General features: G+C 43.2%; 1 protein-coding gene across 2 annotated transcripts; it reads left to right on the top strand.

Annotated features, from left to right (window-relative positions):
- The first annotated feature begins 606 nt into the window (after window positions 1-606).
- marchf9 (membrane-associated ring finger (C3HC4) 9) lies at window positions 607-22169 on the top strand. Of its 2 annotated transcripts, XM_079359316.1 has the most exons (6): window positions 607-736; window positions 1242-1394; window positions 7218-7490; window positions 17394-17549; window positions 19911-20103; window positions 20778-22169. In XM_079359316.1, exons 3-6 carry the CDS (start codon window positions 7266-7268, stop codon window positions 21107-21109), a joined length of 906 nt encoding a protein of 301 aa, XP_079215442.1. In that variant the 5' UTR covers window positions 607-736; window positions 1242-1394; window positions 7218-7265; the 3' UTR covers window positions 21110-22169. The 2 variants fall into 2 exon arrangements, with proteins under 2 accessions (XP_079215442.1, XP_079215441.1); XM_079359315.1 differs by lacking the exons at window positions 607-736; window positions 1242-1394 and having other exon boundaries at window positions 7089-7490.
- Window positions 22170-22775: the final 606 nt, after the last annotated feature.

Raw genomic sequence — 22775 nt, 5'->3', positions numbered from 1 at the left:
TTTATATGCCAATATACTAGGTAATGAACATCGATACTAGGTAATGAACATCGATTCTGATAAATGTACAAAGTAAATGGTTAATTTTACCATTTCATTTGTAGTTTTATCCTCAGTGGTAAAAATATACCATAGACCAAAGAGTAAGGTATTTTATACCTGCTCTATCTTAAAGTGTCTTTACATATAATTTGTTTTGAATTGGAGTGATACAGTTACAGGCTAACTGATATATAATGTCGTAGTGCAGAAAAAAGTCTCCCTTAGGTTTACGTGTTATTTTTAATTGTTGACGACTGATGACAGTCTACTTATTTATCTGTTTACTTGTTTGTTTGTTTTTTGTTTTTTTACTGTTGTGGCTTTATGAGGTGAGGTATGAGTTAATACTGAGACAACTAGTGCTCAGTCAAAAATCCAGGCCCAAAATGGGCGGGGCTTGCAGGTGCTGTTACGTGACGACGTTCTGAGGACGCGAGTGACCGTTGGCCCTGCTGTTTGCCGAGCTCAGGACAACGTAACATTAAACTATTACTGTTATTTAAAGTGTCAAAATCCACTCATTGACTTACAGTATAATACGTTACTGTTGTCATCAGCCTCAAGCAAAGACGATGCTAAGGTGGTGGGTCGGAGATTGTGTTGCCAAACATGGAGGTTAAATGTGAACATAAAGAAGATGAAGACAGTCTGGCCCAGCTGTAAAGTTACTGTAAGTTATCGTCAGAAACTCAAGGTAAGTTTCATGTCCTGTTTGGCTCGGGATAACTTCAGCTGTCCTACAACTGCTGCTGCAGGAGTTACAAAAGTTCGCCGACTGTTTCCATGGTAACGTTTAATATGACTCCAATACGAGTTCAGTCAAATTTAGTTTAAAAATACTGGAGTACTGGCTTTAAAAAAAGTACCTGAAAGAGATATATAACTCTGATACACAGTCCAAATTCAAAACACTGAAGATAAGATATTTGTTTCCCCAAAATAATACTCAAGTAAAATACAGATATTTAAAAGATGTGCTTAATAATGAATGAAAAAGTAAAGAAATTGAATTTTTAAGTGAAGTATATAAATGCAGTGCAGATATTCATTAAAACTTACATTTTTTATTTGAGCTCATCATCAGCTCCCACATAAAAACGAGTGATGTATTTTTTTTTTTTTTTAGATCGCTCTCATCCTTGAATTTCCCTTGGGATCAATGAAGTATCTATCTATCTATCTATCTATCTATCATCCAGGTGTATCCAACAACATCAACATTTGGAGATTTGTCTTACTCGGGACGGCGTCGGTTGAACCCTGCGTGGTTTTAATAAGCCCCCGATCTGAATTCTCTGCGAGGACAAACAGGAAGCGGGAAATCATTCTCATCAGTGAGGAGAGACAAACAGGTCAATATAGCCCATCAATAATGAAACAGAGCGGGGATGCATGTTGTTATCGCTCAGAGGGAAGGGCAACACAGGTGATGCAGGGAGTTATTCAGAGCGTTCAAGTCTTAAAGTGGTAGATCACTTTAGAAAAGAAGACCCTACTCCTCCTTATGCATGGAGGTTAAATACCTGTAAACTGTGTTTTCCTCTTCTCTCCTCACAGCTGGTCCATCCACACTTGTATCTGGACTCGTTTTTCACTAACATTAATAATATAAGACAGAGTCTGATTTCCTGAAAGGTTGCATTATTGACAAATGAATGACAACAATGTTTGAGGGAAGTTATATTTTTAATGTCAAATCTCAGTAAGCACATCGTCCGTTTTCTAGAAGAGAGAGAGAGAGAGAGTGGGTACTAAAAAGGCGACGCTCACTCCAGCAGCAGCCTGTTCACCCTGCTGTTGTCTTTGTAAAGGATACAGTATCTGATGCTGTATCATCGGACTACAGAGAGCTTCTCCCCTCAGGCTGTAAGACTTCTCTACTCATCCCCCGTCCACTCCAACATAACAGAATACAGTCTTTCTTGTGTAACACAGAAGAATTACACCTTGCTTTTCATTGTGCAACCTGAAAAAGAAAAAAAAAACACATTTTAATGAGCCTTGAACCTAAATCCTAATTAAACGTGCTCCCTCATACATGTCATATTAATGTATTCAACTTACACCTTAGGCCAGTTACTTTTATGAGCAACTTCTCCACATTCATTTGTTCGTGTTTTTTGCTTCATAACAAACAGATTTCCACTTTTGATTGGCCCTTTAGTGCATTAAAAGTAATGATAATAAGCCTGATTCCACCTTTAAAGCGGACTCACAGGGCGGTTGTGGCTCCTTCACGACCGAACACACAAACAAAGATACCACACATGACCAAGTCCATAAGCTGAGTTGCTCAGGTGAGTTTTTGTGAAATGTTAAAGGATGCAGGATATCTCCGGGGACTCTGAAGTCTCCCGGTCCGAGGATGGAGTGTAGGGGAGGAGGAGGTCAGAAAAGCACTGGAGGAAAAGTCTGTGCAGAGATATCGTAAATAATAATAACCAGAAGGATTTTCTGTTTGCTCGCCATCTGTTGAACATCCTTAAAAATGTCCTCTCTGTGTTTCTCCTGGACTCCTGATTCTGTGTTGAGCGGTGTCTGAGGGGATGAAACTTATCTTCATATGTCTCAATCAGACTGGAGCGTCCTCTTCATTAAGTGGACTAATAACATGATAAACAGTTAGCTTGAAGTCGTATAGGCCGAGCTAATCAAAAAGGCAACCGAGCTAAAACGAGGGGATACGTGAAAGTAAAGGACGAATAGCTCGAACGTTTCCACACACATTCAATATGTGGATTTATGTCCTCAATCAATCAAGCTTTATTTAAATAGCACCTTCCATACAAATCAAATGCAAGAAGATAGATAGATAGATAGATAGATAGATAGATAGATAGATAGATAGATAGATAGATAGATAGATAGATAGATTGATCCCGAGGGAAATTCAAGAAGAAAGAAAACAGTAGAAATACTAAATCTGATATCCCTCCCGCTCATTGTGCTGCTGAGCCTGGCGTGCTTTTTAACCTAGAAAACAAACATCTGTCAATGAAGAGGAATTATCGGTCTGAGAAGACGGGTAAGCGTCTGGAAACTGGTCAAACATATCAGTGATGGATGCTGGCTGGAGAGGCCCCCTGATGAAGTTCAGCTCAGGGCCCCAAACAGCACCACTGCAAATCTTCACTTTAATATGATTCACCGTGTAAAACATCATCCAGTGTCAAAGTGTTTAGAACATGATGTCCAAAGGGTTTTTTTTTAGCTCAGCTGAAATGACTAAACTAAAAGGCGAACTCATCAGATGATGAGTGAAATGAGTAAAATGCTTCTTTAGCACTTAGAGGAAATGGCAGAATAAAGAAAAGGCGTAAATTGAGGTGAGAAATACGCCTTTTTCACTACATTAAACATAATTGTGACTTCCTGGTGAGCAGCTATAAAATCCTCAGCGTGTAAAAAGTAGGATGCTCCGACATAGCGACTTTTAAAATGATCATCTCATTAGCATTAACCACCATCCCTCCCCCAACACGGAATCATCATAAAATAACCTCCCACACACTCTGCCATCACGTATTCATACACTGTGTTCACTTGTGCAGCAGCTGTGTGTGTGTACATGCTAATCTCAGATTGGCAGTTCATGTGTTTCAGTGTCGATGAACGATGAAGATGTTTAGATGTCTGCTGCGAGCTCATTCACTCCCACAGCTCTGCAGAGTGACGGCGTGCAGCAGCACGGCTTGTTGACCTGCCGTCACGGTGGTCAAAAGGCCGTAAAACAAACAATCAGGAAGCCCTCCCGGACCCCCTTCGATCATTTCACACGACTCGACAACGCTCCACACTCTCACTGTGTTACATATGTGACATTATAGCTGAGGTATGGCAGCGCATCCCAAATCAAGTGTTGTGCTGGAAATAAATCCATATCTGTAACGAGCGGAGTGTGAAAAATCAATCAGGATCAATGTGACAGGGGATTCAGTAGGAAGTGTTGCTATGGAAGAGAATGCAGAGTGTGAGAAAAGAGAGAGAGAGAGAGAGAGGGAGGCAATGAGGCCGCTTCTCCTCTGTAAACTGCAGATTAAAGCGACCTGTGGCCCCCGTGTCTCTGATGCCTCCCTAATTACCTTGTCTCGCCTTCCTGATAAACGCCACTGAGACGCTTTTCTGTTCTGCCGTTCACCGCTCCGATCCTGACACCGTGTGACGCCTGTTGTCGAGTATATTGCGCACAGTGCAGGTACATGTCGGCTGCAGTGCCGTCTGTTTTATACGTCTCAGCACTATGGCTTGAGAAAGAGAAAAAGGGATGCCCTGATCTAACTCCGACCACCGACCACCTCAGAGTCTCTGCTGGTTCCAGTCCAACAGAAGCCGTGGTGAAAGAGGTGTCACGACATTTAATGTAAGATAGGCTGCAATATTTCAATGACAAAATCTGGATTCAAAGTAAAAGTTAATGTTAGAGAGAAAGGTTGTCAAAGTGCTCTGTACTTCTGCTACCATGTCTTTTTAATGATGCAGTCTTGATTATAATCACAGGAGATTATTTCAAAAGGTACCAGAGATTTGAAACAAACGAGAGGAGAGGAGGAGATGAATGAATCGTACAGTCTCATACAAGTAACTCAAAGTTGGTGTGGGTTTATGAGCCACTGGACAACAGACTGGAAATGATTTCACTCCTTATTCCATGTTTAACCTGACCAGCCTTTCATTGCCTGGAACTTACTGGGATCATTTTTCCGTCGGGTACCTTGAGGCCAGGTGGCATCGTGGGATTCTTTTTCAGTTTGAGGCCTGCTTTGACTTTTATTGTGTCATGGTCAACGAAGAAACTTTACTTAATCCAGATCAGCTGCTTAGAGGCCAATACACAACCTCGAAACAGTCCCAGTAGAGTACCCCAAAAGTACCCTTCTTATAAAAAAAAATCAAAATAAACAGTATAATGTATTTCTCCTGGCCTCCCAGGTCACTGGAGCCCTGGGAGGCCAGGTTGATAATCAGACGGGATCAGAAGTCTTCAAGGTTACGTGTTCGCGCGAGAAAACACAACACAGTGCACGAAAGAAGCCCTTTAAATAGAGACACTGAAATTCAGGGTCTTCTTGAAGGTCCTGCCAGTGGAGGACTCGTGATTCTTTGCCTTTAGGGTGAGCGAACAATCAGAGAAGAGGACGCAGTGACCTGTTGAAGTAAACTGAATGCACTGCCAACCAAAGCTGCTCTAACTCAAACACTCCTGGCAATACAAGTACAGTACAAGTACCAATAAAGAAAACAGGATGCAGTTCCCTAAAAGTTTCCTGTCTAGTAAATCCCGTGCCGTGCTCTACAGTGTCTCTCTGTGGGGGGACGTGCAGTTATTGTATCTGTTACAAATCAAACCCCCGGAGTCCGCCTCTGGCATTTATCCTTTACGATGAAGCTTTTAGCTGCTTTTATTAAAATGACGGTCACTTTAGTGTGTTTGGAAGAGACTGTTTTTATACTGTAGTCTTGGTACTCTTACCAAAGTAGGCTTTCTGATAAGCCTCCTGTTTTTGGCCACTGCTTTGAGCCCAGAATTGATACCTCCTTTCATAGACATTTTACTTTATACACACACACACACACGTACATACACACACTCACACTCACTCATATTAACAGAGGGGCTCAGGTTTTGTACTTCGCGGGCTCCCAGTGCATGTGGCCGCAGAGAACACGTCAGCAGAGGGGAGATCAGCACCCTGGACAGCGACGGCTGGTCAATAATAAAGCAACCGGAGCTCCTTCCCTGCCCAGCAGCCTGGAGCACGGGGAGAGCTGCATCTACCACCGAAAAACGACCGGAGGGGGGGGAATAACGACGTGTTAACAGGATGACAGCCTTTTCTTCGTGTTCTTCTCCCGATTCCGGAAGTAGCTGCTGCGTTGGTTCAATTCTCAAACCGACCATTTCGAGGAGGAAAATCAGCGCCAGCAGTATCATCACCACCATCTATCTGATCCAATAATCAATGCCATTACTGCTGTGTAATTGCTCTCGGATGCGAAGACATCTCCATGCGTCTTCCCCGTTTTTCTCTCTCTAATTAGAAAAATCGCACGGTGCCTTTTCTCCTCCTGCCTATCTTTGACATTTCAGCATTGCCTGCCGTGTTTTTTTTTTTTTTTTTTTTTTGGCTTTGCGATGAAATGCTGATGGACATCGAGCGACGATGGGAAACATGGGGCTCTCGGGTGTTTTTGTGCTGCCTCGTTCCCTGCTAGGCTCCAGAAAATGCAAATGAAAAAGGATTGTGTTTTTGATCTCGACGTGGATTGTCGTGTCGCTGAATGGCTCGGGATTTTTTCGTGGATCCAAACGCGGGTTTACAGAAAGGAGATGAAATAGAGAAAAAAAAGAGAGGGGGAGAGGAGGGAGAGGAAAAAAATGGACCATGATCTGAAGCTCGGGATGCTACAGTGAGGGACAATAAGAAATAAGAGATATTTTATAATCGGATTTGAATCAAACTTCCATTTCATCTCCTGCACCTTTTTGGCTTTTTTGGATTATGATTCTTGACAAGAGTCCCAGATGTGACTGTGTGGATGGCATGTCGTTGTATCTTCTCTTTCCTGCCTCTGTGCTCCTCTCTTTTCCACTCGTCCACTCTCTCGCTGTCTTCTGCTTTGGGTAGCAAAAACATGTAGGCTATTTTTTCTCTCTCCCCTCTTTCTTTGCTGCAAGCCCACAGTGTCATCCGACAAAACAAGGAGAGAGAGCATGAAGAGAAAATGAGACCGTGGAAATGAAAGAAAAGAAAGCGAGCAAGTTGTAGTGTTTTTCTGGGGTGCGGTGGAAGATGCATCTAGACAGCGTTTGCTGAGTTGTTTGAGTAATGAATATTGAAAGAGTGTGTCGGCCAGCTGAAAGGGAAAATCTTTCATCCGCATTGGCTTAGACACACATGCCATCAGTGGAGCTGGAGAGCCTTTATTTCTCTGGATTTCAATTAAAAGGCTGCTCGGGTTCATAATGGAGATGAAAACACTGCTTGTGTGAACAATAACAATACAAATAATAATTAATATAATATTTGAGGGGGGGGGGGAAAGGAAAGAAACACTTGTTTTGTTGATTCCACTCTGGCGGATTCTGTATGTAGCCAAACATGTTCAAGTATCGGATCCGCATGTTTTTCAATGAACTGAAAGTCTTGGTGTTTATGCGATCCGATTCGAGACAGTCCGACTCAGACACAGATAGACGGTCCACCACCAACACCACCACCACCATGCGAGGTCTGGGGATGGGCGGCTGCGGCTGGCCCCCGTTCGTCGACTGCCATTCCCGGGACGACGAGGAGGAGTACTACGGCAGCGACCCGCGGCCCCGGAGCCTGGCGTTTGAGGACAAGGAGCCCAAGCTGCAAGTGGGCCTGGACACCGTGTCTCTGGCCAGCACCGCCAGTAGCCTGCGGACCCCCCAGTGCCGGATCTGCTTCCAAGGCCCAGAGCAGGTATAGACATGCAGCAGAGAACGGCTCTTAATGCAGACAGACAGACAGACAGACAGATAGGCTGTTTGTTTCTCAGCTTTAAAGAGACCTTTTATTTTATCCATGCATGAATTGATCCAGGTCAGATGGATTATTTTAAGGAATATTCTAACTCACACCACAGTGGGCTCTTTTTTTTTATTATTGTTGTAATCTGCCATTTTGATTTTTTATTGTTGTACAGCAAATCACAAAGGGTCTCTAGAGCTACTACAACCACCCTGTCCTACATCTCTCTCTCTCTCTCTCTCGCTCTCTCTCTCTCTCTTTTCTTCCACCCACCTTCCCCTCAACTGCCTCCTCTGAAAAAAACAATCTAGGATGAAGCCTAGGTTGCTCTCGTTTAAAAATAGTCACATCTGTGTCATTTATAAACCAAATAATCTCACATCTCGTTATTTTCTTTAAGATAGCCACATTATTGAACAGCTGACACTACAGTCTTAACTGAGATGCATTTTTTCCCCCTGTGAAATGATGATTGTTGAGAGATCTGTTTGTCTGAATAACACTGTTTTCATAGCTTAGTTAATATGGGGGGGCGTCGGGGGGGGTGGGGGGGGGGCGTCAGTTCCCACACATCTGAAATCCGGCCAGCATAGCAACAAAGAAAGTTAGCCAATTAGGTCTGCAGGATGACAAACAGAGTGAGAGGGACTGAATATGCATGACTCACAATCATTTTGTTAATGTGTAAATCAGCTGTCCCCCCCCGTCTGCGTGTCACACCACAGGATGATCAACTATTGATCGAGTGACGATCATCTGTTCCTGGCCAGACAATGGTGTCTGTGACGTTGGAGAAATTAATTTGTCATCCCTTCCTTTTTGTTTTGTTTTGTTCTGTTTCCTGTCTTGCTTCCACTCTCGTCTGTTGCTTAAATTTCCCAGAGCCCAAAACAAAACAATAAGTAGCTCCTCTCTTTGGTTCCTGGCCAAATGCGATCGGACCAGATGTGCAGAAACCTGCGCCGCCTGGCTCAGCAGGTAGTCCTTAAGCCTGAGATAATTAGAAACACTGTAAATCCTGTAGGAGCACAGATGGATATTACCATTTAGTCACTTCTCTAAGATAGGCGTATAGTGCTATTACAGCCCATGTGGTAATTTATGACATCTGCCTTGGAGTTTCTATTGTGAGACATAAGCTGTAGAGCCACGGGGACAGAGTATAAATCAGTTTGGGCTTGTTTTGGACACAAAGTCATTTCATGTTACAGACCAGGATCAACCCCAGGTTGCCGTCTTGCCCACTCAAACATCCTCTGTTATTAAAAGGTTGATGTTTTGGGCTCTCCGGCAAGGTGACTCATCGTGCAACATGGCTCTGAGCTGCCTCTTTTAGCTACAGACAAAGAGCAAGCAAACAAAGCACTATGGGAAAACCCTGAGACTACACAAAATCACCTCCTCGCTCTGAAATGAGCTGATTCCTTTGCCTCCTCAGCTCGCAATTTTCCAGTCTGTGCAAAAGTGACTTATGCCCCCTTGGATGCACTGTTGGACGGGGGGGGGGGGGGGGGGGGGGGGGGGGGTTCACGTTTGCCATTTTACTGTTATTTCATTATTCAGGCCGGTCACAACAGGGGCCTGGATCATGTCGCTGTCAGTGGGCCAATTACCTGCACACATAATCACCTTGCTCTGTGGGCCGCACGGAGCATGAATCCTTATTAACTGTCTGTCAAAGCCGTCAGTTTGGTTCAGTAGCTGGGATGTGACTCCACTTAACGCTGTTTGGATTCTCAGAAGTGTTACCAGAGCCCGCTGGAGGGGGCCGGCAGTGTGAGCTTTCGCGTGGCCATGTTAAGAGTGAGAGGGTGGAGGGAAGTGCCCTTTTCACTTGTGGTGCCCAACAGCGTGTTTCCACAGTGACACACAGTCTGAAGCTCAGAGGGGCGACTTCAACGCCCAGATTTTTAGTCTAAAGGTTACAGCTGAGGAGGAACGCCGTTTTCTTAGTCATAGCAGTGACACACCAAATTAACACCTTGGTGCTCTGTGAAGTGGCCGTCAGGGACAAGCCCACGCCAGATCATGCAAACAAGGAGAGTGTTGGCGATGGCGTGTTTGGTGAGCAATCTCTTTGTTTGTTTGAGAAGCGTACTCGTGATGGAGGGCTAAATATAATGCAGTTGTTGTCAATAAATCCTCGAGTCGGAGTAAACCGACGATGAACTGTGCGTGCGATCCTGACAGACCGGGTTACAGAAGCATCGAAGTGTATTATGATCTCTTACAACTTCAACACGGAAACATCATTCTTCCACAACCATTTCAACTCACTGTCAATATGTGAGATCAACACAGCGAGGCTTGGTAGTATTTGTTAACCTGGGTTCTTAAAACTGGAGAAATGTTACGATCTTAATCGATCAGCAGGAGACGAGCTCTCACCTGAGTTCCTCCTTCATGCTTGTCCCAACTACAAAGACCTTTTGTCACTTTGACTTCATAGATTTTCTGTTTTCTTTTGCACAGTTCTGTCGTGTTTAATGGCTGAAGAGTCTCCAGAATAAACACGGGTCAAGCTGCCGCACATCGAGAATATAACGTTCATTCACACACTCTGCATTTTGTTTTGGCTTTGTGCAGACTGCTGGAAAAACAAGATTTGTTTCTGAAATCCAATCTTCAAAATAGAAATAGCTGAGTTGTTATTTGACCGTATTTAGATTGGATTTATGTGCCCACATCTCCAACCACATCTCCATAAACAGATTTGGGTCTGTATTTAATGGACAGGATTTCTTTATTGGAAGTGTCCTGTTTTCTGTTTAAAGTCTGTTTGTGAGGAGTACTGACCAATCTCAGCGGCCTTTGGTTGCATAAAATATAGTTGTCCATTTGGAGAGCAAAAGTGTCAGGACCCAATCAAGCCTCTGCAGATGTGCAGTTCCTAGAGTGTCCACTTGAGGCCGGCCGTAAGCCAAGGAATCCCAATCAGGTCTCATGTTGAAATGCCAACTTTTAGAAATAGACATGTTCATGTGGTGGTACAAAAAAAGGATTTTTTGGTCTGACAGTTCTGTCCTTTATTGGTAAACACTTTACGGAGGGGTTTGGATTGTGTAACGACTCAGAGCTAATCGCACATTTGAATAATCATGGGCGTGGTTGAGTTACCTGACAGGTCGGCCCACCTCAGCTCCACCTCTTTGACTGCTTCTCGACTGATCGAAAGTGAGGATAAGATAGTATTTCCCATGAGACGATCGCCTATAAAATCCTGATCACATTTATTTTGATTCAGGTTGAGAATACGATTCTTAAACATGACCACTCATTGGTTTTAAAACACGTCGATCACATGCATTTATTGAACTTACACACTTTAATATTCTGAATGAAAACAAATACTCTTCTGGAAAAAATATAACAACAAACATTTTGAAACATTGAACACAAACGTGCGGCGAAATAATCCTTTTAATATCGATTATCATGTTTTTATGATCGAGGGAAGCCAAATTGATCGCCTGCTGATGGGCTTCAAAGCCTCTCTGTAGACGCCAATAGGTGACATCACTGATGCTACGTCCATGTTTTAAATAGTCTACGGGTCAGAACATGTTATTGAAAATGTAATCCTTGAACATGTCAGCTGATATCTGAATCTGATGTAGATTCAGCTTCACAGATATTCATTGGAGATATCATGTCTTAATTCTAATACTCATCTACATACATGATGTGTAACCTATTGTCCAAGTGATGGGCGGATACATAGGACATGGTCGACGCTTATATACGGTCATCATGAGACAGCAGCTGTTTTCCCAACATTGCTGTAGTAGAAGAGTAGAAGGGCGTCAGCCGCTGACAACACAGCTTTCCATCATCTCCTCCAAACAATTACACCGTCTTAAAACGTTACAATATTTGTCGTGTTATTCCATGGACTGTTTGTGTTGTCCTCCGCACCTCTGCTGTGTGTTTACTGGGCGACATGCTAAAGACTTTTCTCTCCCAAGTTTTCAAAATGAATCTGGATTCAATCTAGATGAATCTAAAAATGTTGATTTGGGTCGCTGTTCTAAACGAGGCCTCAGACCTGGTCTGAAATATTCACGACATCTTCAGCTGAAAATAGTTCCCAACCAACTCCTTCCTTGATGTAATTTGAGCTTTGTTTGGTGAAACTAAAAAAGACCATTTGTTAAAAACAATTAATATTCAGCCGTTTATTTGAGACACTTTCAAAATGAACCGAATCAGTGTTTTCGATCCGTCTTCTCAAAACATTTGTTCCCGCTCGCAAAAAACTAGAGAACCTGTTTCATCCTGTAAAATCGTGAAGGTTGACTGTAAAAACGGATGTCTCGACTTCACGGTCTGCTCGAACACAGAACAACTCTACGAGTGTTGTTTGAGCGTGTGCACATCCTGCCGGTCCAGATCTGACCTTTCATGTCTCTTTCTCTGTTTTTTATTGTGCCTGTTACCTTCAGGATCACGCGTTGACTCTCAAACATTAGCGACCTCCAACCATGACCGATAATGTTTTCAGCAGATTTACAGGGTCGTGCAAACAGTGTGACAGTGATCATTGTGATTGACATTGAGATCATGATCATCGGTTGATTTTACAAAACCTGCATCATGTGCATTTACCGAACAATACAACCTGTCTCTCTCTCTCTCTCTCTCTCTGCTCCTCACTAAAATTAAGGCGAGAGCCGCTGTGGTGGGAGGAGCAGAGCGCACGCTGTGCTGTAAAAGAAGGGAGGGGTGCGCTTCATTTGCCACTCATGACAAAACCTATGGGCGAATCAAGCACAACACAGCATGTGGCGCAGTAATCATTTAATCTCCATTATCTTGTTTTCACGATTGTGCAAAGCCAGAATTGTAATTGAAATTGAAACTCCATTAATTGCCCGGCGCTACGTCAGGGGGGAAACCGTCGTTCATGTCAGGATGTTTCAAGAACTCGGGGAGTTATGATAAAACATGCTGTGAAAAGCTGAAGCTCTGTCAGCTCTGTTTTTACTTTGCACCTAGACACTGACTATCTCAGGTTTTTTACATTCATAGGAAGTAGAAAACTCGTTTTCCTCACATTTGAGTAAAAATTAGATGGTTAGACTCACAAACTTGGCCATTTGTTAAGAAAAAAATACACATGAAAACCAGAGAACCACATGGACGTGGTCTAAGGGAGGTCACTCATTACTTTCTAAAGGTGAATTTTGAAGCCCAACAGTGGCAAATTGGAAATGCTGTTTTAAACAAACTCTCAGTCTACCCGGTAACAGGCAAAGAGTCGGCGCTGAGTTTCCACACAGCAGTCCGGTACGGAAGAGGCGATGGTTGCTATGGTGAATGCTTCTCGCGTTGTGGTGGCTTAACAAAGACCACAAACCAAATGTAGTGTTGACGAAGCGAGCGATGGAAACTGAGAAGCTCAGCTTAAATACTGAGGCCCTGTGAGCCCAGGTGAACAACATCAACGAAGTGGCTCCGCCCCCTCCGTACCTGAAGGCAGCCTGAGTGGGGAGAAAGTCAGCGGTCGTCACATCTTTCATTAAATCAATACGGATTAAAAAAAGCCCTCTTTAGATTCAAACGTCTTTTAAAGTACCAGGATGTATCTGTGAAATGGGCTTCTGAAGCTTTGAGAGAGAGAGAGAGAGAGAGAGAGAGAGAGAGAGAGAGAGAGAGAGAGAGAGAGAGAGAGAGAGAAAGTCCCGTTCTTCCACATTGGCTTCATTTTTCTATGTCGGAGGTCGTCGCTCGGTGAAACCAAAATCCGTTTCCATTCGAGTGATAAATTAAATTCCTTCGCCATGTTTCATAAAAACAGGTTCATACTATTTTTTCCCCTGAATTCTGGTTGCAAACAGACAAAGAAACTGCATCGAAAACAAAACCTCTTTATGATGATGTTTCACCTTTTGTGTGAACATCCCAGAGGCGTAACGGGTGGGACAAAATGATCCCTGCTCCATCTTTGGAGGTAGTAATAGAGGCGTTAAAAAAAGGCGAGACAGTGTCAGCATAGCCAGCAGGGGCGGAGTGCACGTCTGTGTGTGTGTGTGTGTGTGTGTGTGTGTGTGTGTGTGTGTGTGTGTGTGTGTGTGTGTGTGTGTGTGTGTGTGTGTGTGTGTGTGTGTGTGTGTGTGTGTGTGTGTGTGTGTGTGTGGCTTCAATAACACTGAAATGCAATGTGAATTCACAGACTGGAACACCAATATTACGCTGTCGTGGAATCAATCTGAACGCACAAAGACGTGATGACGGCTGAACTCAGTAATTCTACTGTTGCGTAAAAAAAAAAAAAAAGAATTTAAAAGTTACAAGGAGAGGTCAGAAGCTTTAAAATCAGATTTCTAAAGTGTGTTAAAGATAAACGTGCATTGACGGGGCATGGCAAGAAAGCCAGAAGCAGAGAGGGGGCGTGGTCAGACACAGCTCATTTACATATTTAAAGCTACAGACACAGAAACAGCCTGTTCTGAGCAGGGCTGAAATAGAGGGGTTTATAGACATGATCAGATACAGGATCAGAGTGGATTTACAACAACACACTTCACACACATGTTGAAGAGGAGCTCTGAGACTTATTTCAGCTGGTTGAAGAGGAGGTCAATCTGTGACCTTTAAGAGTGTTTCTTACATGATGTCAGATCAGGAGGATGATAATAACAGTATTTACATGATTAAGTTATTGACCCTAAAATTCTCTGGGGGAGGTCGGAGCAGGCCGTGCTTGAATGAGGATGGAGGTTGGTTGTGGGCACGACACAGTCTGATGGTGGCGGGCGGCGCGTCGGGGACGTCGGGCGTCAGTTACAACCTCATCAGTACAGGATGTTTTTTTTCACACCAACAAGTTGGAGACAAGGCGGATTTTTTTTGAGCGATTTCTTGCAACTCCAAAGCGACCACACGTTTAGTCATAAAACTCACATCAACAGAAACATCGTTCACCCTCAGCTGGAAATCCCAAAACAAAAAGTTACTCATGTACGTGGTGTTATCTCGTGCCGAAGGATGATCCATATCTGTGAACATCAAACAAACTCCCTCCGCGTGTGAGTCATCTTGAACCTCGTTTTGAGTAGTAATCTGGACCGACGAGGTAATTCCCATCAGTGTTTGCACATAAATTAATGTAATTACTCAATAGTGATGATTGGACGCATATGCAGAGAAAAATTCCTTTGGGTATCGTGTGATTCAAATAAATGTGGGCTTGTTCTTATTCATCATTTTGTGGAGCCGCTCCAAAGTGTGCTGCTCTCGATTTTGAGTTTCAGATGAGACTGAAATCTGGACGGAGTTTTTCTGTCACCATTCGTTTTCTGTTTATGTTTTGAAATCATTAACTATTTTTTTTGAAGGTCTTTGTTTTTTTTGTTTTAATTTTTTTTTCTCGTTGATCATGACATTTACACACAAACACACACGTAAACACACAAACACACACACACTTCTCACTGCTGCTTGACATTTCAGAGATGTTTGCTTTCATATGGTTTTTTTATTTAGTTTCTCATATACTTCTGACCTTCTCCGTGTTATCTTTATAATGTCAGCAGGCAAGTTATTTTAAAGTTTATGAGTAGCATGTGGCTCATCTGCCAAATCCAATCTTTTAAGCGGTGGGACACTTGAAGTCTTTTTATTATAAGAGGGAAGGTCAAACGAGCCAGATGGGGAACGACAGAGTGCAGACGGACAGAATAAAAACCCTCCGAGCATTATTTGTGTCAGCACACTTCTCTGCTCTATAAACCTGCATTCATTAAACAGGTAATTATCTGGCAACTTACTGTAAACCTCATCTGATTCATATATATGAGTCACTGGTTAAGAGCTGATGTTACTTGAGGATCTGTTTACAAAATGCCCTTCTACTTTTCATTCAAATTAATTTCTCCACAAGGGGAAAAAAACAAACAGTATCAATCAATTCTGATCCTGTTCAAGACAGTTTTAAAAGCACGGTTGGTAATTTTCCAAAAAAAACAGCTTCAATTTTGAAAAGTAGCATTCCCATGTGAAAGGCAACACAGTCAAACTGGGATTGTGATAAGTTATCATCCAGTTTGAGATGTTCCCGTCCAGAGTTATCGGAGTCAACACATTGACAATGACGCAACAACAGCAGTTGGTTGAATTAGCTTAGCATAACAAGGGGAGGAAGAAGAAGGAGGATCATTTTCACATCATCTTTTAAATGTTGTTACATAAAAAAACAAATTTGTGATCATGCCACTTTAAGTTAAAATACTTTTTGGACACGTCTGACATTATTCTGAATAAATCTTTGTCACAGAAGGTTAGTTCCTGAAGATATATTTATCTTAGCTTAGCTTAGCTTAGCATAAACCTTCATTTTCATCACAATTTTTTTGTTTGTTTGTTGCATATTTCAGAATTTGCCCCAGTTTTTAAACTGCGTTTTCTTAAACTCTCAGTATTTGTATTTGACACTACTGGAGTGAACTCCTCCACCCCAACCGTCCGTCTGCTGTCCTCAGCATCTGTTCGTGTTGGCTGTGAGATGTAAGTTTGTTATGACTTCCTCCTGTATTAAATCATCGTCAGGCTTCAGCAGCTCACGTCTCCTTCACCTGCCTGCCCTTGAAGCTTCAGCACACCTGCAGGGTGCTAACATGCCCCTTCACCAACTCGGCTGCATCACGCTGCGCCCGTTCATTGATTTACTAATGATTCACACTCATATTCTTCTACAGCGCGGCTGCTCTAAAAGCTTTCACTCAGTTACGACTCAGAAGCTTGCTCTGAGTTTTTTTCCCCCTCCCTTCTCATTAAGTGAAATGAAAACTTTGCTGACGACAACCCATCAAATGTTCAGCTTTCTGACAGAGTGGATGTTTGACGTTGAGCGGTGATGACAGGCTGAATGTAGTCATCCTTAATGTGGTGCTGAGTTGACCGAGGGTTTGGTCCAAAATCCTCTCGAGTTGGCTCTCGGAGATTGCATGAATATTATTAGAAGAGAAAAGGGTGTTCAGAGGGAGAGGAGGGAAGGTGGTTTTTTTATTTTTTTTATCCTGGCTGAGGGAGAAAAGTCCGGCTGTTTGATGAGACTCAAATCTTATAATTCTCTGTCTTTGTTTTTCTTTTTTCAGTTCATCCCTTTTTTTAATGTTTTAAACATGACCTGAATCTTCCTCTCTCAGGGGATTCAACCCTTCAAATGTAACCGTACTCTCTTTGTTTATTTAAATCCTGTAGCATGTTTCAACCAAGTGGCAACCTCTTAAAAATAAAAGTGTATAATCCTGCAGTTGAGGCGGGCGGCAGGAACACAGGAAGTGACTTGCAAAAAAGCCGTTTTTACATCATAAATAAACATGTTCACAGCTTGGTACAAAAAACTAAATATGTCTGATTAGTTTTTGTTGTCAATGACGCAAACTGTACGGGGGCGATTTTTTTTATTTTTATAAAATGGGTCCGTTTAGAATTTGAAAACCAGCGACCAGACCTGTACTGGACCAGTATCCAGGCTTGTTCTGCACCAGGACTAGAGTCTGCGATCCACTGGTTCCCAACCCCAGTCCCTCCAGACTGAGCTACTGCCCCTCCGATGTTTCTTACATTTAGTGCAATGAGATATTTTTTTACCAAAAATTGGACACTTTTAAAGATTTGAGTTTTTGCTGTGAGTTTGATAAAAAAAGAAACGCGTTGTTCAGCTCTTCTCTCCTTTCTCATAATTTTCATAAAATCCTGGAACTGAAGAATCGTGTGATCAACACTTTTCAGTCTGTTCTTGTTCTCATTTCAGGTGGCAGATATTCCACCAGATTACATCTCTGAAAACATTTATACAATTTCATTTCCACGCTGAATCACTAACACCGTGTCTCTTTGTCTGCTCTGCAGGGCGAGCTGCTGAGCCCCTGTCGCTGTGATGGCTCCGTGCGCTGCACACATCAGCCCTGCCTCATCCGCTGGATCAGCGAGCGAGGCTCCTGGAGCTGCGAGCTCTGCTACTTCAAGTACCAGGTCCTGGCCATCAGCACCAAGAACCCTCTGCAGGTAACAGGAAGGGGATGTCACGCACAAACACGCCAACTTATCTAACAAAGACACACATGTTAGAACCAAGCCTAAACAAATAAGGGACATGTGGAAGTACTAAAAACTGCAGTTCCTTGACTCGCCGCTTGAGGCTCTTTCCAAAGGTGAGTTTATCCCCACAGAACACAAAACATTTTTTCACAGGCGAGAACATAAAAAGTGTTGTTTCCCCTTCTATTAAAACATTTCTTATAAGTCTCCTGTTAAATCATATAAAGGCTTAAAGTTAGCCGTAACTAAAGGCATGGTGCTTTGACTGACATGTGGCTGTCTCTAGTTCTCTGCTGAATCATTGCACTAAACAGCTTGGGATCAACAACAAGATGGCGCCTGCCAAAACGGAAAATACAAGTTTTTAAAGGGGACATTTTATAAGACATCGACTTGTACAGTGTTTTTGAACATTTATTTAGGGAACCTGAGTCCCTATCAACCCATAAAATGTGAAATAAACCCATCCAGTCTTTTGTTTGTAGTTTGCAGAAGTCTTACAACACCGAGAAAAACGCTCTGTTTTAAATGTGCTCTCCTTGTGATGTCACAGTGGGATTATTTTAAAAGAAAAAAACTTCCCTCCTCTGGTGACTCCCCCCCGCAGTCTCGAGCAAAACTTTTGTTCAGGTCCGCCATCTTTATTCTTGCTAGCCAAGGAGTGATGTCTACCGGGAAAACTCAGGGGGGCGGGGCTTGTTGAATTTAAAGAGACACACACACCAAAACGGAGCTTTCTGAGAGAGCTGGTTTCTACAGGGTCACGAACCTCCTCTGCTGCTTGACTCATGTTATAATTGGACCAAAGCACAGCACAGATGTTTCATTTAAAAAGGTGGAGAATACGACATCAGGTTGGCCACATCCACGTCTCATGTACAGCCTATGATCTAACCAAAAAAAAAAATCATAAAAATTGCTGGACACAAGCCGTCATACTCCCCCTCTTGGACATCATCATGTAAGCTCGGGTACTCTGCATGTTAAGGTGAATCTGACTCAAGCTGCTTATTGGATTAAAATGAACAAACACACCATCACAGCATGGCTCAATACAGTTTGGTTTGGCGTAGCGTCAGTATTTTCAGTGAACACCTCCGACGGTCTTCTGTAGGCATATCGAGTATTCGAGAACCACCACCAGAACCAGCCGCAGAAAGAACGTGAACATACGAACGCCCTTCCTCGACACGCAGGCCAACACGAACTGACAGGCTCTGTGAGGTAGCATTTTTTTTTTAAAATCCCGGCTGAGGGATCTTATTGCAATGGGAGGGGCGGGCTGCCGCTGACTGGGACATTACATAATAACATATACAACATAAAAACAGTGCTGCATCAGACGCAACACTCTCTGCTAGAACAAATCCTGGGCGGTCTCTGTGCTGCGAGTACTGTTTGCCATATTGTGCTGACACATTTTCTCTCTGCGTCACTGTCCTTCTGCCCTCCTTTTCAGAGGCTGCCAATGGCTCTTAAATCAATTGATAAGGTGCCATCCATTATCTGTGTTTGTGTGTGTGTGTGTTTGAATGTTTTACTAATATTTTTAGATTTCTCTCTCTAGATGTGGGAGCATTACAGTTATTATGTCGACTTTTTATTTCTACCTTATAAAAGAAGTGATTTGATTTGATCTTTTTGGCTCGAATGGTTTTCGTGTTTTCTTTCTTCCTCTCCGTCAAATCATCTCACATCCCTTTTTTTTGACCCCTTTAGGAGGCTTGTCCTTTCCCAGTGTGAGCCTCTGGACTTAACTTACAAACTATCCCTCCATTCACATACATGTGCAGCCCCCCCCCCCCCCCCCCCCAAGTTCATTATGGTGACTTACCGCTGGATGTAACACGATAAAATGCCCTTCACTGTGAGCTTCTAGTGAAGAGAATGTAAAAAGTAGCCTGTAGATTTCATATCCAGGCAGCAGTAAAAAAACAAAACCCTGTAGGCTGAATTCTAGCTGCGAAAACATACGAGGACCCTGAATGTCCTTTAAGTGGAGGAAATATTCAAAATGGATTGTCATTCCAGCGGAGAAAACCTGAAAGGAAAAGAAGCCGGTATGATTACCCTCACAGTGACACCAACAAAACACATCTGGTTGATCTTTATTTACCTTTAAATGTGATTTATTTACGCTCACAAATAGAACATTTTTGAGAAGAGCAAAACGAAAGTGTCCTAAATGGTTTGAAATATCATCAAAATGCAGCCGTACGTTATTTTGGACGTAAACAGAACGTCTGAAATGGAACGTCTCTGCGTTTCTCCGTCGCTGCTGACTTCTTCTTTTATCTGATTGATGCTTTTTTTTTTCTCTCCCTCCAGTGGCAGGCCATCTCTCTGACGGTGATAGAGAAGGTGCAGATCGCAGCCATCATCCTGGGTTCCCTTTTTCTCATCGCCAGCATCTCCTGGCTCATCTGGTCCTCCCTCAGCCCCTCGGCCAAGTGGCAGCGCCAGGACCTGCTCTTCCAGATCTGCTACGGCATGTACGGCTTCATGGACATCGTCTGCATAGGTAACGGAGGAGAGAGAACACACGAACGTGCAAACATAAAATCACATCGTAGCTTTAGCAGCAGCAGCAGCTATCGATCGATTCCTCACAAATGTTTGTAAAGATGATAGAAGCAAAAAGTTCACGAGAGAGAGAGAGAGAGAAATGAAAAGATGCAGCCAGGCGAGTTTGTCTGCAGCCACACCGAGGTGTATTAATAAACAAAGGTTGAAATGCACAAGGACAAACTCAACGCTGTGATTTGAAACATGTATTCACTTCACATTCAGTCGGTTGATTGGGGTCGAACAGCGTTACACAAAATGGAAACCAAATAAGCAGATGGTGCATAGGTAGGAGGTGACAACGACACTTAAAAAGAAGCAAAAGCAGATTTCAGTTGTGTCGCAGAGAATAAACATTTGTGTTTTCTATGAGCAAACCTGGTCGACTGTTCTCGTGTTGTGGTGAGTTGCCAGTGTAAGACAGCACTGAGAACAGATGGCATCAGATATCTGCACTGAGATTATTGCCAACTGTCTATTCTCATGCACAGGCGAGATGGAAAGTTTCTACCTACGCCGCTGATTGCAGCTCGCAGAGGGCTTTCAGCATAATATTTAATGTGAAGCGGTGGGAATTCATTGGCTTTCATGCCCTGTCCTTCACCCTGCTCCTTCTTCTTCTCTGCCCAGGCCTCATCATCCACGAGGGATCGTCGGTGTATCGAATCTTCAAACGATGGCAGGCTGTCAATCAGCAGTGGAAAGTACTGAACTATGAGAAATCAAAGGACTTGGGCGACCCGGTGAGTTCGAGCAGCAAGGCGGGGGCTCGCGGCTCTCGCGGCAACCCTCACGGTCTGGCCAGCAGCAGCGCCGGGCGACAGAGCAGGAGGCTAAGAACTATTCTGAACCACCACTGTGGATACACCATCTTGCACATCCTGAGCCAACTGAGGCCGAACGACCCGCGGATCAGCGCCGCAGCCAACCGGGAGGTGGTGATGAGGGTCACCACCGTATGAGACCCCGCGAGGACGTCGTCGTCGTCGTCGTCGTCGTCGTCGTCTCTGTGCGCAGATGTAAATGAAAGCACGGACTCATGGACCTGATCGTAAATGAAAAAGACTTGCGTAGGCGACAGGAGCCCTGCGAGGAGCTGCCAGACAGACGGCACACACTTGGGGGATATCTCCTTTTGTTTCGTACGACAACAAGGAAGCCTGACGCTCCTTTTCAATAATTTAAGAACTCGAGAAAATGAGGATGAAAAAGCGTTCAAGGACATCAAACAGGAAATGCGAAGAGGCGAATAAAACGTGTAAACAGGCTTTATAACCTAAACCCAAGATGATGAGACGTTTTTTCCAGATCAATTTCAGGATGCACAGAGACATTTTACTTTGATTTGATCCTCTTGCTTTGGTTTGTATCTATTCTTTTTCTTTTTTTTTCTGGGTTTTCTTTTGTACTGCTCACTTTGATTTTGTACGGATGTGTGATTTTAGAGGAAATCATGTAACTCCATACATGCCAAGCATTTCCAGACATCTATGTATAATGATCTTTAAAATTTCTACGAGCTACAACAATGCTGGTAAAAAGACCGAAAACTGAAACAAACCAACAAAACAGAAACACGAGGGGGGGAGGGGAAGGGGGAGGGGGAGGGGGGGCACTGAGGTGACGACTGAACAAATAACTCAAGTAAAAAAAAAAAAAAATGAAGAAGAAAAAACTGAAAAAAGAGAAAACAATAAGATTCAGTGACACTTAAAACTTTCTGCAATAAAGAGACGTATGTACATTTCACAGGGAATTTTGCATGGGTATATAATTTTATTCTTCATCACATAACATAAGCACATGACAGATTTGCTCTATTTCGAATGGTGCTTGCCAAAATAAACACTCTAGAGACATCTGATTTCATCGCACCAACTTTTTGTCCACATGACAAAAATGGCAGTGTGTTGCAGCTATTTCAGCTCAAATACAGATTGTTGCTGCTGTGTGCTGATTCAGATTTGATAATAAGTAAACTATTGGATTAAAAACGGGGATCGATGATCTCTTACAACTCCGTCTCCGACTCTTCTTTGCTCCACTCTGGACCGCTGCATGTCCCTGGATGAATGTGTTGCTTTGTTTCACTTTTGTTTTTTGGGCCTTTAATTTGAGCTCAGACAGGTGATGGAGTCAGAAACTGAGAGAGAGAGAGAGAGAGGAAGGAAGGAAGGAAGGAAAGAAGGAAGGAAGGAAGGAAGGAAGGAAGGAAGGAAGGAAAGGAGCCACGCTTCGGATTTGAACCAGGGTCACTTGCTTGATGGACCACAGACTTCCACTAGGCTACCGGCGCCGCACAACGTGTTGCTTTTTAAGTTGTCTGTGCGTTACAACCTTTTTGATTTGTTGGAAAGAATCCACGACAAAAAGGATCCAGATGGAATTCATTTTATCAGAGTGCTGCTGCAGACTTGAAAATTATTTTGGTCCTTTCAAGCCAAAGAAGTAAATGGATTATGTGGTCGCAGCTTCTTCTTCTTCTTCTTCTTTTTATGATTGTGATGAATGGAAGCTGTCCTCTGTCGTCGATGATTTAAACCTTGAACACATTCTCTAAGCGTCTCTAATGCTTTCTGATTTTCTGTTGGAAACTCAGAGAAATATTGCGACCATGCACCGCGACCG

This window comes from Symphodus melops, assembly GCF_947650265.1.
Source record: "Symphodus melops genome assembly, chromosome: 13".
Lineage (NCBI taxonomy): Eukaryota > Metazoa > Chordata > Actinopteri > Labriformes > Labridae > Symphodus > Symphodus melops.
This window is presented reverse-complemented; position numbering and strand designations above follow the sequence as displayed.